The sequence below is a fragment of the Musca domestica genome, unplaced genomic scaffold (assembly GCF_030504385.1).
Source record: "Musca domestica strain aabys unplaced genomic scaffold, Musca_domestica.polishedcontigs.V.1.1 167, whole genome shotgun sequence".
Classification (NCBI taxonomy): domain Eukaryota; kingdom Metazoa; phylum Arthropoda; class Insecta; order Diptera; family Muscidae; genus Musca; species Musca domestica.
Genome location: NW_026712229.1, coordinates 109303 through 127597, shown reverse-complemented (window position 1 = coordinate 127597; position 18295 = coordinate 109303). Strand labels below are relative to the sequence as shown.

At 34.5% G+C, this 18295-nt stretch overlaps 1 protein-coding gene across 3 annotated transcripts in view; it reads right to left on the bottom strand.

Annotated features, from left to right (window-relative positions):
- Positions 1-2209: 2209 nt before the first annotated feature.
- The window catches only part of LOC131801533 (aquaporin), a 116081-nt gene continuing 99995 nt past the window's right edge, over positions 2210-18295 (bottom strand). For all 3 annotated transcript variants that reach the window (XM_059120299.1, XM_059120300.1, XM_059120301.1), the window contains 3 exons: positions 3627-3770; positions 3350-3562; positions 2210-3280 (listed from right to left, as the gene is read on the bottom strand). In XM_059120299.1, coding sequence (XP_058976282.1) covers positions 3092-3280; positions 3350-3562; positions 3627-3770 — 546 coding nt within the window. In that variant the 3' untranslated portion in view covers positions 2210-3091. The remainder of the gene's footprint in view (positions 3281-3349; positions 3563-3626; positions 3771-18295) is intronic.

The following is an 18295-nucleotide window of genomic DNA, read 5'->3' as shown; positions in this document are numbered from 1 at the left end:
TTAAAATATAGCATAATTTAAGGAGAAATAAATAAAAAATATAACTACACATAATATGCATGGGGATGCCATATTTACTAAATGATGACAAAAATCAAACAAATATATAAACGATGTTTTGTGTTACATTCATGCATTAACTCGAGAAAATACTGAAAAAAAATCCATAAAAAAGGGAAAATATTTTCGTTTTTTGGCAAAATTGTCACAAAAAGTTTCTTGGAAATGAATTATTTGATAACTTTTATTGACATTTCACGAAGAATATTTTTATCTTTTTGAAAGCATATTCTATAGGTAGTAGCATAGGTGAATTTAGAGTTTTTAATGTCAAAATTAAACAAGTAAAAAAGCTGTAAGTTCTGCGGGCCGATCTTTAAATACCCTCCACCATATGGAATGAATTACATTTGGCAATTTGCAAAAAAATAAAATCCGTTAAAAATTCTATTAAAATCTTAAAAATACAGAATGTATCCGTTATATTAGGGGTCTATGCTACGACGTGGACCTACATAGGCAACTTTTGTCATAAGCCGTTACAATATTCAAATACCAAATTTGAAACAATTAGGTGAATAATGTCGCTAAAATCATCAAAGTACCGAATATCGGAAGGTACCATTATATGGGGGGCTATACCAAAACGTAGACCTACATAACCCATTTTCAAGAATACATTTACTTTGTGGGGACTAAAATGTAAATTTCGAGGTGTTACAAACAGAATGACAAAACGTAATATACAATCCATGCTATGGTAGAGGGTATAATAATTTTATTGTATCTTATAACTCGCGATCTCTTGTACATTATATTATTTTTCGGGGCATCTTGATCAAATCGTTTGAGAGTATACTTTTATATTCAACACCACATAGTAGTAAGAATATTATGTCTTTGTACATGTGTCTGTAACATGAAGGAGGAAGCGAGATAGATCCATAGTTACTTTTGAGGATCTTCATAGAATCACCGAGTCAATTATTGCATGTTCGTCCGTCCGTTAGACCATGTTTTTTTTTTTTTTTTTTTGAGAACAAAAAGCGCCCAGGGAAATTGGTGAGAATCGGTTCAAATTTAGATATAGCTTCCATATATATCTTCAACCGATTTCGTGTTAATTGTGCACTAGTTAAAAATATTAGTCCAAATGACCTAAATTTTGGCACATCCGACCGAATTCAGTTTGCACATAAAATTCGGTGAAAATCAGTTCAAATATAGCTATAGCTTCCATAAATATGTTTCATTCGATTTGGTACATATAGATCGGTTCAGATTTGGATAAAGCTCCCATATATATGTTTAACCGATTTCGGTTAATTATGCACCAAATGGTCAATATCAGTCCAAATGACCTAATTTTTTTCACATCCGACCGAATGCTGTCTAGAAGTAAGTACATCAAATTTGATAAAAAAAATCTCCACAAGAATGATATTTGGTACCAGATATCTTATAGAGCTCTATCAAATTTTGTCAAAATCGGTTCAGATTTGGATATAGCTCTCACATATATGTCCTCGACTGAATTCAGCAGGTAAATTAAATTTGGAAAAAATCGGTTCAGATATAGCTATAGCCATACAGGGTGAGATAAAAAACAGCAACTAAGTCAAATGCCATAATTTTTAATTTTTTTTTTCAAATTTTATTGAATGAAAGCATAAAAAGTCGAAATAGCATCAAATTTTAGAATAAGTTTATATTTGTTCGAATTGGTCACCTTTAGCACGAATTATGGCCTTCAAAGCAATGGTACGATACACAAAAGATTTATTCACATTTAAATGCTGGAGTGCCAAATATAAAGAAATCACAGTATCACGCATGAATTCCATCACGAAGTTTTTTTTCTGGAAAATTCTCACCAAAATACTTTTGTATGCTTGTAAGAAATATAATTAGCTTTTACTGGAATAATTTTAACAGCTGTCGGACGAGTGGCTTAGGAATGACAGTAGTCTGAATTTGGTTGCAGTTTTTTTATCTCACCCTGTACACAAACAACGAAAAGTCGACTTTTTCGTTGAAGTCAAAATTCGTATAGTCTAACAGGTATTTTCTAATTTTGAGAGATTTTTTTAACGATAATTGGCAATTTTGGTAATACCATATTGGAGGATCTAAAAACTAAGGTTTATTTCTGGTTTTAGTTTTTAACCCATTTTCTTTTTTGACGAATTCAATGAAAACATAACCATAATTTATTTGTAATTTTCAACTTTATTTGAATACCATTAAACTCTTCATCAAAGCAAAATCTTAGCAAAATATATGTGTTAATTTCGAGAATTTCGAATTCTTGCTCAATAAAATTCCAATAACATTTTATTATTTTTTTTTTCTATATATATTTTTTACAATCATATCTTAAACAGTTAATTGTAGATATAAGCATTTATATTTTAGTTTAAAATACAATGTGTGGAAGGAGTTAGGATTGATTGGGAGAGAGGGAGAAAAGTAAGTTTTTTATGTTTCGATTTAAAACTAAATAAATTTAACAATAAATAACGACGACAATTAATGACAAAAAAAAAAATAATTACAAACAAATTGTGTGTGGAAATGAGAAAACGGTTATAATGAACTCTGGTTACTGGACACCTCTGGAAATAAGGGATTTTGAATTTGAATGTCTTACAAAATACATTTTTGACATATTTGTATTCTTATAACAAATAATTTTTATTACAAACCATAATTCATATGAAACCCTTGGAATGCTTCTATATGGATAGAATTAAAAATTATAAGAATAATACATGGGTTTCCGTACCACAGCTCCTTATAGCCGTTTCCAACCGCTTAATAAAATGTTGTAATGTGAATTTTGTTTTATGAAATAACATTTCTCGTTTAACAATAATTTACAATTTAACGGCAATTTTAACTAATTTGTTTTCTTTTGGAATTAGAATTTAGAATTCTTATTTAGCTTTGGATTTTTGGGGGTTTCTTATAAAGAAAGCGAATAAATAGCTAAAATCTGATTTATGTGGATACGTTTATTGCCGATTTGCTTGTTTTAAATATCGAGTTGATGTTATTTTATTTTTTGCCACTGAAAATTCACTAAATTCGTTTAGAAGTCGTAAGAATTGGCTTCATCGTCACCCTTGCGTACTTTGAAAACGAGTTTGTACAACACAGCGGCTACGATGGCACCGGCAAATGGGCCCACCCAGTAGACCCAGTGATCGGTCCAAATGTTTTGCACCACAGCTGGACCAAAGGAACGGGCTGGATTCATGCTGGCACCGGTTAGGTTAATCTGAGATAAAAAAAATCAAAAGTTTATTTTAATAAATTTAAATAAATAAAATAACAATAGTTTACTTACAGCACACAAATGGCCAGCTGCAATGGAAAGACCCACAGCCAAGGGGGCTGAGCCCTTGATGTCACTGCGACCGGGATCCGAGACACCCTTGACAACAATGACCAAAATGAATGTAATCAAGGCTTCGATTAATACTGCTTGACCCACAGTCATTGTGGAGGAAAATCCAGAAACACCCAAGCTAGCACCCGACACAACTTCAGATACACCAACCTGCCATTGGGATTGTTGTTTTATCGAAAAATTCAAATATGTGCTAATATACGCGACTCGTTACCTTAATAACAGCAGCTCCGGCAATTGCTCCCACACATTGTACGGCAATGTAGAGGGCGCTCTTAAGAATACTCATTTCACCCACAATCAGGAAGCCAATGGTAACAGCCGGATTTATGTGACAACCGCTGATGTGTCCGATGGCCTAAAATTTAAAGATAAATAACATAAAATATTATTATTATTATTATTTTTTTTTGTATTCGAAGTCTTGGACCTTTGGCCAGATGTCAAAAAATATCGATATTGTTTCACAAATAAAGGCTAGGATATACATATATGAACACATACATACATACGTGTATATTTCATTGTATCTTGAACTTGCCTTGAACTTGCCTTGAACTTGAATATTTTTTGTAACATCAAAGGTCAATATTTTTGTTTTGCCGAAAAAAACCCAATTTATTTGAGTCAGTATAATTTGTCGCTTTTGCCCGTAACTTCTTCAAAACAAGTTTTCACTTTCGTTAAAGTATCAAAATAATTAAGACATCAGTTAATTAGAAATCAAATTTTGCAAAAAAAAAAAAAAAAAAAAAAAAAAAAAACAAAATCGATCAATACTTTAACCCAAATATTAAATTATGACATTTTGCATTACCACTCAAGATATTGAAATTGCTGGCGCCAGCGTTCGATCGATTTGTCAAGACATCAATGATAAATGGGGTGTTTAATTTTCATCAAATTTTGAAGGTATTTTAAATACTATAAATCACTTTTTTTAGAGGAATTTTGAAAAATAAAATGTTTAACCAGGTCATTGCACCAATTTTTTGTTTATTAAAAATTTGAGTCGGTATTTTTTCTGAAAAAAATCACACCTCAAAAATTTGAATTTATAATTGATGGGGGAATTTTTAAGTGGTATAAGTAAATAATCATAACATCTCAATAAGCACTGCGAAACTTGGTAGGGAGTGTAAGCAAAATTGATTTGATACGAATATTCACAAATTAGGAGAGCATGAGTTCTTTAATTTAAGACCATGAAGTCCTCAATGGATGACCATGAGGTCCTCAATGGATGACCATGAGATCTTCAATAGGAGACCATGAGGTCTTCAATAAAATACCATGTGGCCTTCAGTAGAAGAACATGTGGTCTACAATATAAGACCATAAGGTCTTCAGTGGATGACCATGAGATCTTCAGTGGGTGACCATGAGATCTTCAGTACAATACCATGAGGTCCTTTATGGATGACCGTGAGCTCTTTAAAGGATGAGGTTTTCTTCAATAGAAAGCCATAAGGTCTTCATCATGAGGTGTTCCATGAGGTGTTCTTCGATAGAAGACCATCAGGTCCTTTCGAGAGAAGACCATGAGGTCTTCTTCGGGAGAAGTCCATGAGGTCTTCTTCGAGAGAAGTCCATGAGGTCTTCTTCGAGAGAAGTCCATGAGGTCTTCTTAGAGAGAAGTCCATGAGGTCTTCTTCGAGAGAAGTCCATGAGGTCTTCTTCGAGAGAAGTCCATGAGGTCTTCTTCGAGAGAAGTCCATGAGGTCTTCTTCGAGAGAAGTCCACGAGATCTTCTTCGAGAGAAGTCCATGAGGTCTTCTTCGAGAGAAGTCCATGAGGTCTTCTTCGAGAGAAGTCCATGTGGTCTTCTTCGAGAGAAGTCCATGAGGTCTTCTTCGAGAGAAGTCCATGAGGTCTTCTTCGAGAGAAGTCCATGAGGTCTTCTTCGAGAGAAGTCCATGAGATCTTCTTTGAGAGAAGTGCATGAGGTCTTCTTCGAGAGAAGTCCATGAAGTCTTCTTCGAGAGAAGTCCATGAGGTCTTCTTCGAGAGAAGTCCATGAGGTCTTCTTCGAGAGAAGTCCATGAGGTCTTCTTCGAGAGAAGTCCATGAGGTCTTCTTCCATAGAAGACCATGTGGTCTTCTTCCATAGAAGACCATGAGGTCTTCTTCGAGAGAAGTCCATGAGGTCTTCTTCGAGAGAAGTCCATGAGGTCTTCTTCGAGAGAAGTCCATGAGGTCTTCTTCGAGAGAAGTCCATGAGGTCTTCTTCGAGAGAAGTCCATGAGGTCTTCTTCGAGAGAAGTCCATGAGGTCTTCTTCGAGAGAAGTCCATGAGGTCTTCCTCCATAGAAGACCATGTGGTCTTCCTCCATAGAAGACCATGTGGTCTTCCTCCATAGAAGACCATGTGGTCTTCCTCCATAGAAGACCATGTGGTCTTCCTCCATAGAAGACCATGTGGTCTTCCTCCATAGAAGACATGTGGTCTTCTTCATTAGAAGACCATGTGGTCTTCTTCCATAGAAGACTCATCTCCAATATTATCCACAAGCCGAGTTTCTCTGTTTCCATTGCCGATAAATTAAGTTATGATCATATTTAAGTATTATCCGACATTAGGAACTGTTGCATCAGTTTTCTTTTTTAAATTTAATTCCAAAAAAAATAAAAACCTTCAATTCTACTTATACATTCGTGTAAATATTTACAAACAAATGAATTGAAAAATAAACATTATATTATTAGTTTATTAATAATATATACAAAAAAAAAAAAAAAGAAGAAAGTTTCAAAGACCAATTCACTTTAATTGCTACGAAAAAAGAACAGTACAATAATTTGGTGACGCAAGAAAAAATACCCAAATATGAACACCCTCCCATTCGAAATTCCTCTTCAACAAAACACAAAAAAGAAAACCGTACACTAAAATTAACATTCATTCAGAAATGGCGTTATTTTAATTTTGTTTACATTCAAAACAACAATAATTTGAATGCTAAACTTGTCGATGAAACCCATCGAGGGAGGTGGTGGCGGACCGGGCCAATTGGCACTTAAGTCAATCAAGAATTTTTTACGAAGAGGCGCGCAAAAGTAAATTTTGTTTGGCATACGTAATGAGCTAGAACAGTGCGGGCCTGAGGCTTGAGGCGGTACTTTAAAATTCAAATTCATGCATTTTGCGTTTGCGCATTGTTTGTTTGTTTCAATATTCGAGCACTGAATCGCCGCCGACAACCACAGCGACGACGAGTTACTCACCGAATGTGGGTCAAAAATTTATGCGTTTCAAGAATTATAATAATGTTTTTTTGTTTTATTGCAGATTTTTGTCCTAAAATCTGCATAAATCACTTTAGTTATTGCAAAGAGTGAAAAAAAAGAACCGAAGTAAAGAGAGCAGAATTTAGATCATGTACTGAAATAATAAAAAATATGATATTGTCGTCATAAAAATGCCAAGACTTTCCATGTTCTACATATTGTGCCCGATTTTGAGAATGTCAAAAATTACACTGTGCGACACAAAAATTATCACAGGAAAAACTCTGTAGATAATACAAGTAGTGTTAAAAGTAGAAGATCCGTGTGTCGGCGTTTGGAAAATTAACATCACAAAGTAACCTAAACAGTGGGAGCAATTTCATGGATTTTTTAAAGACTATTTTTCAAACATCCTTAGTCCACTTAACGTTGATTTTTTAAAAAAAATGTTTTGCAAATACCCACTAAACGTAATTTTTTTGAAAGAATATTTTTCAAATACCCAGTAAACGTGTTTTTTTAAACAATATTTTTCAAAGACCCTTTGACCATGAAATGAGGATTTTTAAAAGAACATTTTCATAAGACCCTTAGACCATTAAACCTGGATTTTTAAAGGATATTTTTCAAAGACCCTTAGACCATGAAATGTGGATTTTTTAAAGAATATTTTTCAAAGACCCTTAGACCAATAAACGTGGATTTTTAAAAGAATATTTTTTAAATACCCACTGAACGTGGATTTTTTTAAATAATATTTTTCAAATAGCCACTAAACGTGGATTTTTTTTAAAGAATATTTTTTAAATACCGACTAAACGCGGATTTTTAAAAGAATAAATTTTAAATACCCACTAAACGCGGATTTTTGAAAGAATATTGTTCAAATACCCTCTAAACTTGGATTTTTTGAAAGAATATTTTTCAAATACCCACTAAACGTAGATTTTTTTTAAAGAATATTTTTCAAATACCCACTAAACGTGGATTTTTTGAAAGAATATTTTTCAAATACCCACTAAACGTGGATTTTTTGAAAGAATATTTTTCAAATACCCACTAAACGTGGATGTTTAGAAGAATATTTTTTAAATACCCACTAAACGCGGATTTTTAAAAGAACATTTTTCAAATACCCTCTAAACGTGGATTTTTTTTAAAGAATATTTTTCAAATACCCACTAAACGTAGATTGTTTTAAAGAATATTTTCCAAAGAACCTTAGACCATTAAACATGGATTTTTAAAAGAATATTTTTCAAAGACCCTTAGACCATTAAACGTGGATTTTTAGAAGAATATTTTTCAAAGACCCTTTGACCATTAAACGTGGATTTTTTGAAAGAATATTTTTCAAATACCCTCTAAACGTGGATTTTTTGAAAGAATATTTTGCAAATACCCACTAAACGTGGATTTTTTGAAAGAATATTTTGCAAATACCCACTAAAAATGGATTTTTTTAAAGAATATTTTGCAAAGACCATTAAACGTGGATTTTTTTTTAAATTTTCTGCAAAGACCATTAAACGTGGATTTTTTTTAAAGAATAATTTACAAAGACCATTAAACGTGGATTTTTTTAAAAATATTCTGCAAAGACCAATACACATGGATGATTTTAAAGAATAATTTGCAAAGACCATTAAACGTCGATTTTTTTAAAAATATTCTGCAAGCACCCTTAAACATGGATTTTTTTTAAAGAATATTTTGCAAAGACCATTAAACATGGATTTTTTTAAAATATTCTGCAAAGACCATTATACATGGATTTTTTAAAGATTATCTTTCATCCGATTTCATATATTAATCCCCCGAAGCAATCACATTCGGTACAGAATATATGATATATACAGGGTGAGATGAAAAAACTGCAACCAACTTCAGACTGCTATCATTTCTAAGCCACTTGTCCGTCAGCTGTTAAAATTATTCCAGTGATAGCTCATTACCTTGTTTACTTGCGTACAAATGCATATTGGTGAGAATTTTCCAGAAAAAAATGTTCGTGTTGGAATTCCAGCGTGATAGTGTGATTTCTTTATATTTGGCTGGAAAACTACAAATGGCTATTGTTAGAGCACTCCAGCATTTAAATGTGAATAAATCTTTTGTGTATCGTACTATCGCTCGTTACCGTGATACTGGTAGCCCTTAGCCCGAACTCGAGGAAGTGGACGGAAGAAAACAGTAACATCAGCAGAAAAGGTTCGAACAGTAAAGAAGCGACTTGATCGAAACCCGCGTCGCAGTGGCCGAAAAATGCCTCGTGAGCTGAACATATCGCAATATTCTATTCGACAAATATTGAAAAATGAGCTCGGGGTAAAGCCATTGAAATTCCAAAAAGTGTACTAACTTACACCGCAACAGAAGGCAAATCTCAAAGGAGCCAAAGAGTTGCTTCACTTGGCCGAAAGTGGTGAACTGCCGAATTTGGTTTTCTCCGATGTAAAAACATTAGTTGTCCAACAGTTTGTAAACAAACAAAATGATCATCTTTACTTGCCAAAGAGGTCAGCTGAAAATGTGCACATTCGGTTGGCCACCAGAACTCAAGTGCCGGCCATGGTGTAGGCCGCCATAACAGCCGATGGTCGCTCTCCGCTTGTATTAATCGACGTGGCTTCAGAATAAATACCGAATATTAAAGCGAACATATTCTTGTGGGTGTATTAAAGCCTTGGGCATGCAAACATTTTGGCCGCAGGCCGTGGACATTCCAACAGGACTCAGCACGGGACAGGGTTACAAAATGAGGTTCCTCGCTTCATTTCCGGCGCACAATGGCCACCAAAATCTCCGGATACCAATCTGTTGGACTATTGTGTCTGGAGTGCTTTTGGAAAGCAAGGTTGCCACTAAAAAATACCAATATTGTCGATCACCTTAAGCAAGCGCTTCGCCGGGAATGGGCCAAAGTACCGCAGAGCAGTATTCGGACAGCGTGTGACGGTTTCATTGCCGTTTGAAGACCATAATTCGTGCCAAAGGTAACCAATTCTAACAAATTTAAATTTATTCTAAAATTTGATGCTATTTCCGACATTTTTTGCTGTACAAGTTATGCCGTTTGACTTTTTTGCAGTTTTTTTATCTCACCCTTTATAAGAATGCTTCATATTTTGATATCGATTTGATATAGTTTCCCAAGTTTGAACCAAATCGTTTCAGATATAGCTCGGTATAGCTTCAATATATATAGGTTCCATCCGAATTTATATTTAAGCCTTGTCGAAGTCTTTAAGAATAATATTTGGCTCAATAAGTAGTGGAATCTATAATTATTTAGTTGCCACCCATTAGGTCTATCCGGTTTCGAATTGATACCACTCCAAGGGAATGATTTTTCAGAGCTCCTTAATGGACATTGTTTTATAGGTTATCATATTTGTCTGATACTGGTTTATTATTATGCATTTCATTTTCCTTTCGGTGTCCACTTCTTCCACACACCCACACACATGCAACACTATATTCAAGATAAAAACAAATCAATCCTTATTTGGTTTGATTACCTTGACTAAAAATTGGTCTAAGTCAACATGTCTCGCAAAGGTGAAGGAATCAATGAATTAGCCCCCGTGGCAATGTCTGCGTGTGTTTGATTTTTTGCCATTAGACAGGGTTAACAAGCCATGTTGTGTTCTTATGTTTGATCCGGTTGCGTTGCATGCACTGCACACATATCCTCTGACAAGTCCAATGGCTACTAAAAATGATAGCAGTGGCAACAACATCCAACAAGTGGTCCAATCTATATAATTTTTGTCACAAATACTCTACTATCTCTTTGACACGCCACGACCAACATAACTACTAAGGCTAAAACTGCTCTCGATTTAATCGGTAGCAGCAGCAGCGTTGGTACAAACGGAATAGCCCAACAAACTAAATTCAATGAATTCAAAAGTCAAAATCAAAATACCAATGAACATGCAATGCACGTTTACAAGTTAAGATCACAAAACATCAGCGACACATCAGCAAACAGTTGGTCAAACGCTTTCAGTCGGTAGTCGGTGGGTCGTCGGTCGGCCTGTCGCACTTTAAACACACGTTTATGGCAAAGTATACGAATGAACGTGCGAGCGAGCGAACGAACGAACGAACATTCATTCCCATATTTATGTGAAATGTGTAATGCGTTTACAGGTAGGTAGTTAGGCTGTTAGCCGTCCAAAGACAAACGTTCAATGAACTTGTCATTTCAAACTGAACATTAAAAAAATACAAAAAAAAAAAAAAAAACGAAAGCTGTGACAGTCACGGGCATGAGATTGTAAACTGTTTGGCAACTAAGTAAATCAGACGATTTGAAATTGTGCTTTATTTCGTAGGAGGGCTGCAAAAATTTTTTACACCAAAAGATGGTCAGAGTATTATGTCTTTGTGCATTTGTTTGTAACAGGCAAAAGGAAACGAGATAGACCCATAGTTCCTTTTGATGACCTGCATAGAATCACATTTTGAGTCGATTTATGCATGTCCGTCCGTCCGTCTGTCCATGTATTTTTTTTTTTTTTTTTGAAAACAAAGTACAGTTCGCATTTACTGCCCTATCCAGATGAAATTTTGCACAAATCAGTTGTTTGGCCCAAGGACGAACCCTATTGAAATTGGAGATAATCGGTCAAAATTTAGATATAGCTCCTATATATATATATATATATATATATATATATATATATATATATATTCATCCGATTTGCTTTTTATTGTGCACCAAATGTGTAATATCAGCCCAAATAGTATGAAAATGTGCACATACAACCAAATTAGGCCTGAAAATAAGTATGCCAAATTTTATCAAGATCGGTTCAGATTTGGATATAGCTCCCATATAAAACTTCGACCGATTTACGTTTTATTGTGCACCAAACGTCTAATATTTGTCCAAATGGGATGGAATTTGGCACTTATGACCGAATTGAGTATAGAAGCAAGTATGTCAAATTTGGTGAAGATCGGTTCAGATATAACTAGAGCTCCCATATATATATATATATTTCATCCGATTTGGTCTTTAAGTCCCTCACATTCGTAATATGCACTCCACAGGAATGATATTTGGTACCAGATATCAGATAAAGTCCAAAAATAGTTGATTTTAATTTTATTAAAATCTGTTCAGATTTGGATATACCTCTCGTATATATCTTCATCCGATTTCAGGTTAATTGTGCACCAAATGGCCAATATCAGCTCAAATGGCATGAATTTTGGCAAATCCGACCGAATTCAGCCTAGAAGCAAGTACATCAATTTTAGTAAAAATCGAATCAGATATAGCTATAGCTCCCATATATATTGTTCATCCGATTTGTTGTATTTGTTACCTACAGCCGTAATTTGCACTCCGTAACAACGATATTCAGGGAAATATATCAAATACTGCTCAGAAATATCTTTGCCAAATTTTATTGAAATCGGCTCCGATTTGGATATAGCTCACATATATCTTTATCCGATTTCAAATTAATTGTGCACCAAATGGGCAATACAAGTCCGAATTTATTTTTTTATATATAGTCCTGTGAACTTTAAATTATAATTATAATTATAATCTATATATATAAAAATCAATTGTTGTTTGTTGGTAACGGAATCAGTTGAAAACGGCTAGACCGATTTGCATAATTTTTTGTACAAACGTTTGTCATACTCAGAGTTAGGTTTTTAAAGAAAAAAATATTGACCACGCCTCCTTTTACGCCCACTATTTCGATTTATCTAAAATCCCAAATAAACAAGATATTGGTTTAAAAATTATTACACGAGATACTGTTGACCTTCCCTCCAATCCTAAGTATTTGTTTGGGGGCTGAGGAACTGACCACGAATACTTTTTAATCTATCTATACATCTATATTTGTAGACGAAAGTTGTGTTTAACTTAAGAACCGCTGAAATGATTTTAATGATTCATACAAATTCGGAATTGTCTCTTATCCGAAAAGGATAATATGCAAAAAAATCGCCTAAAAATGTGATATGTTAACATTTTCATTTTGACTTTTCAAAAGTACAATAGTAATGTTTTATTTTGCATTATTTTTTCCATTTTGACTTACTTTTTTCTAATGTACATTTGTAGTGTTTTTTATATTTTATTTTTGAATTCGAATATTAATACCAATTTATTTAATTGACTTGATTTCTTGAGAACTGAAATTGATGGCGGGTTACATGGAAGTGTAGTACCGAATTATGTGGCGGCGAAACGGAATAGATAATTTAATGCGGTCACACCAAAGTTAAAAGATAATTACTTTTTCAAAATCGTTAAAAAATCACGAAATAGAGATCTCATTGCAACAATTCTCAAAACGGGAAAATATCGAAAAAAAAAATTCCAATGGAATTGCATTTTAAAATAAAAGTACATTCTATTGACAAACTTTGTAAGGATCTTTAAAAAGTTGCTGTAAAAAATCAGCGAACAAGTTGAAGATTTTTTTTATTTGTTATTCTTCTTTTGTCAATTTTTTTCAATTTGTATTATCATATTGAATTCAGTGGATTTTTTGTGAACAAAATAAAGAATAATTTTTCACTATATACAATTTTTCACCAAAAAATATGAAATAAGTGCGAAATACGATGGTAACTGACATCTACCATTCAACTCCAGGGCCTACATCGTGCTTCAGCTGGAAGATGCGCAGACATTTAAACAAACAAAAATTACCGAAAAAGACTAATGGGGCTTATTTCAAAGCGTGGCCCTACTTCTTTCATGTGGCAATAATCCGTCCATAAGAGCTTAAAATGCAAAAATTTTTGGGAGTACAATCAGTAAAATAGCAAATATAAAAGGTGCAAAATAGTAGAGCGAATGGGACTTTTAGTAAGAAAAGGATTTCTATCCTTCCAAAAATTCTTCCTGAACACTTAAGATACCTTAAATCGCTTTTGCAGGTCATGATATCGATCATAAATAACCATCGTATGATTTAAGCCATTTTTGGAGTCTTCGCCACTTTCTTCTATTTTTGGCCCTTATTTGGCATTTTTGTTTCTAAGGGGGTAGAGAACCTCTTCGCATAAAATTTTCGGAGTAGGGCCCATATTGGCCACTTGACCACTAAAAATTGTATTTATGCTACCCTGGGGTAAGGAACCATCGTACAGATAATTGACACATAGAAATTTATTCATGTAAAGTCCCCACATTGGAGTATCCCCAAGTCCACTTTCACATCTAATGGTCAGAAAAGAAAAATTTGTATTCTATTGAATTTGTAACCCCCAAGAGAATATTGGTTTGGAACGTAGATTTGGGATATACATCTATATGAAATAAATTGTGAAAACATGAACAAATTACAAATATAAGAATGTAGCACGGGACCGAATATTTGTTGAATCGTCATTGAATTATACTATGATGAAAAATATGGACTTTATGGGGCCTCCAATTTACAATTTAAATGACAAATAAAATTAGATCCCATATTAATGGGTGTAAAATAGTATTTATATTTCACTATTCTGAAATCAGTCTGACCTCAATTATGAGGTGGATAAAAGTATTTTTACTTATCTAAATCACGTGATTTTTTTTCTGTTTGACATGCTTTGTTGTTCTGCTATATTTTCGATTTGGCCTCTATTTGTCATCTTGGATTATAAGGGGTGAAGAAAGTTTTCAATGTAGGTCGATGTTTCGCATTTTACCATATTTCAAAGGATTTGGCTAAAAATGTGTAATTGGGGGGTGAAAATCTTACACAAAAATTTCAACATATCTACAAATTTTAGAATTTTCTCCATGTAATAGTACCCCCTCAAGTCCACCTTTTGGGGGACAAACAGACCGACACGGTTAGGGGGACTTATGAGGACTCTAATGCACAATCTGAGGTGCTAATGGTTTTAAAAAATTAATTAAATTTGGCTATTCTTAAATCAATTAGCCCTCAATTATGAGGTGTACAAAGTACAGTAAATTCCAAATTACTGCTCATTTGACTAAAAATTAAAAACTAATCGACCTGTACGTGAACATTTATAACATTCATATCTTTGAATAATAATGTTTTGACAAATATGCATAATAGACAAAAACTACGGGCCGGCAACGCGGACCGGGTCAGCTAGTTATATATAATTATGATTATAGCATGTATGTTGAATTCTCCCATTAAAACGTTTAATTGTTATGCGGAGCTCTACTAAATTAGCAAAGTGGTGTGGGGTATCATAAAGTCGGCCCCGCCAGACTTTAAGACTTTCTTTACTGGTTTTAAGGAAATTTTCCCCTGTAATAATATATGTATACTTTTTTAATGTTAGTAAGCCGTAAGACGTAAGTAAGTAAGACGTTTTTTAAATATATTTATTTATATTTAGTTTGCTCTATAATGATAATGTGCAATGCAAGCTTCCCTTATGATAAGTAATATCTTCTATTACCAATTTTTCTGCTATTACATGGCAGGTTTCTCCAAGCAAAGAAGCACATATTATATGATCCAACCGGAACCTTCTATTATTTTTCTTCTCCGTAGCCTTTTATGATTCTCACAGATTTATACCTTTTTCCAAAAACCAAAAATTTTTTACAATTTTGAAGGGTCGTAAACCTATTAAAGCGATTTACGCAAGCAAACGTAAGGCGGTAAATTGCAACAAGAGATTGCTTGAGATTTATTACGACAACCAGTTTCATACAAAACAACATATTTGAGTTTTTGTGTAAACGTCAGTCTGTTCTCAAAAAAATGTTTGTATTGTTAATTTTAGACTGAACGCATCACTGTAGATGGGATAAAAGTTCATTCCAAAATTAAAAAAATAATTTATTAAATTAAATTTTATTATATGTAATTATGACCTACATTTTGCAAAAATTAAGCCAGGGCAACGTTCGACCGTGAAATAATGAAACAAAATGTAAAAATCTACGTGTTTGATTTGACGACTTTCTCATGGAATTTATTGTCAGCTCCAAAACCGGGAATTACTTTCAAAGTAATAGAATTGCATAAATAGTAGATAGGGTGAGGTGAAAAACTGCAACCAACTTCAGATTGCTGTCATTGCTAAGCCACTCGTCCGACAGCTCATTATATTGCTTACAAGCGTACAAAAGCATTTTGGTGAGAATTCTCCAGAAAAAAGTTATTCGTGGTGGAATTAAAGCGTAATAGTGTGATTTCTTTATATTTCGCTGGAAAACAACAAGTGGCTATCGTTAGAGCACTCCAGCATTTAAATGTGAATAAATCGTTTGTGTCTCGTACGATCGCTCATTACCGTGATACTGGTAGCGTAACCCGACATCAAGGAAGTGGACGGAAGAAAACAACAACATCAGCAGAAATGGTTCGAAAAGTAAAGAAGCGACTTGATCGAAACCCGCGTCGCAGTGACCGAAAAATGGCTTGTGAGCCGAACATATCGCAATATTCCATTCGGCAAATATTGAAAAATGAGTTCGGGTTAGGGTCATTGAAATTTCAAAAAGTGTAAGAACTTACACCGCAAAAGAAAGAAAATAGACTCAAAAGAGCTAAAGAGTTGCTTCGCCTGGCCGAAAGTGGTGAACTGCCCAATTTGGTTTTCTCCGATTAGAAAACATTCGTTGTCCAGCAATTTGTAAAAAAAACTACAGGTTTGTCACCAGAACTCAAGCGACGGCCATTGTGATGGTGTGGGTCGCCATAACAGCCGATTGTCGCTTTCCGCTCGTATTAATCGACCGTGGCATCATAATAAATATCGAATATTATCGCGAAAATATTCTGCAGGGTGTATTAAAGGCTTGGGCGTGCAAACATTTTGGCCGCAGACCTTGGACATTCCAACAGGACTCAGCAGCATCGCACTCAGCACGCGCCACCCAAGAATGGTTACAGAATGAGGTTACTCGCTTCATTTCCAGAGCACAATGGCCACCAAAATCTCCGGATACCAATCCGTTGGACTATTGTGTTTGGAGTATTTTGGAAAATACCAAAGTGTCGATCACCTCAAGCAAGAGCTTCCCCGGGAATGCGCCAAAATACCGCAGAGCTACATTCGGGCAGCATGTGACGGTTTCATTGGTCGTACCATAATTCGTGCCAAAAGTGACCAATTCGATCAAATCTAAACTTATTCTAAAACTTTATTATATTTTCTACATTTATTGCTTTAAATCAAAAATATAAAAAAAAAAAAAATGTAAAAATTATGGCGTTTGATTTTGTTGCAGTTTTTTATCTCACCCTATATATGGGAGCTATACCTGAACCGATTTTCACCAAATGTACTTGCTTCAAGACTGAATTCGGTCGGACTGATATTGGTTGAAGATATATATGGGAGCTATATCTAAATTTGAACCAATTCTCCCCAATTTTAATAGGGTTCGTCCTAGAGTTCGTAAAATTTCATTTCAATCGGATAATAAATGCGACATGCATTTTGTTCACAAAAATACATGGACGGACGGACTGACATGCATAAATTGACTTAGAAGGTAATTCTATGAAGATCCTCATAAGTAACTATGGGTCTATCTCACTTCCTTCTCCATGTTACAAACAAATGGACAAAGACATAATACCCTTACCACTATGTGGTATAGGGTATAAAAATAACTCAAAAAGCGAAACTCATATTATCATTTAATTTGAATGGAAATTGTGGCAGAAACCTTCAAAACCCCGAAAATCTGCAGGTTTCGTTCCTATTGGTGGGCCTACAAGGACTGAACAGATCTACCGGAAATCCCAATTGTCAAGTTTCATCTAAATTGGATAGATATTGTGGAAACCTTCAAAATACCGAAAATCATGGGGTATCGTGATATGGGGGCCATACTAATTTGTGGACCTGAATAGGACATTTTTTGTAAGAAGAAAACAGGCCTTTCAAGAAACTCAAATGTTAAATTTCATCCAATATGGTTGGATATTGTATCAGAAACCCAAAAATACCGATAATTGAGAGATAATATTGTGGCTATACCCATACTAATTAGGGGACCTGTAGCGAATATGTTTTTTGCAGGGTAAAAACAGACCCACCTAGAAACCCAACTGTCAAGCTTTATTTAATTTGGTTGGAAATTGTGACAGAATCCTTCAAAATACCGAAAATCGGAAGGAACCGTTAAATGAGGGCCTATACCAACTAGTGGGCCTAAATCGAACACTTTTTGCAAGGAGAGAACTGACCAGTACTAATTGTCAAGTTTCAGCCAATTTAGTTGGAAATTTTGGCAGAACCCTTTGATGCAAAACTTTTATATAATGTGGACTCTATCGGGATTTCAACAGACGGACATCCCTAAATCGCCTTACTGTAAATATATAATATACTTTAATACTTTAATCTGAAACCTTCAAAATACCGAAAATTAAAAATTACAGCTTACAGGGTTGCCCATATTCGACGGACCCATGACTCTTTGGGCCCATTTCAATCGACGAGGCTTGTCCGCAGGCAACATTCTTTGCGTCAATTGAATTTTGTACGGGAACAAATGCGAATAATTCGTTGTAAAGTGGACCGAGCCATGCCCAACTGCTGTTCTTGGGGACCTCTCAACACTGGCTCGTACGGCAGCGATATTCTCGGCCGATAGCCTTGGTCGACTTTTATATGGCCTCTTCGGATTAGAAAGAACTTTACCAGTCGAAAATTGTTCGTATAAACGCT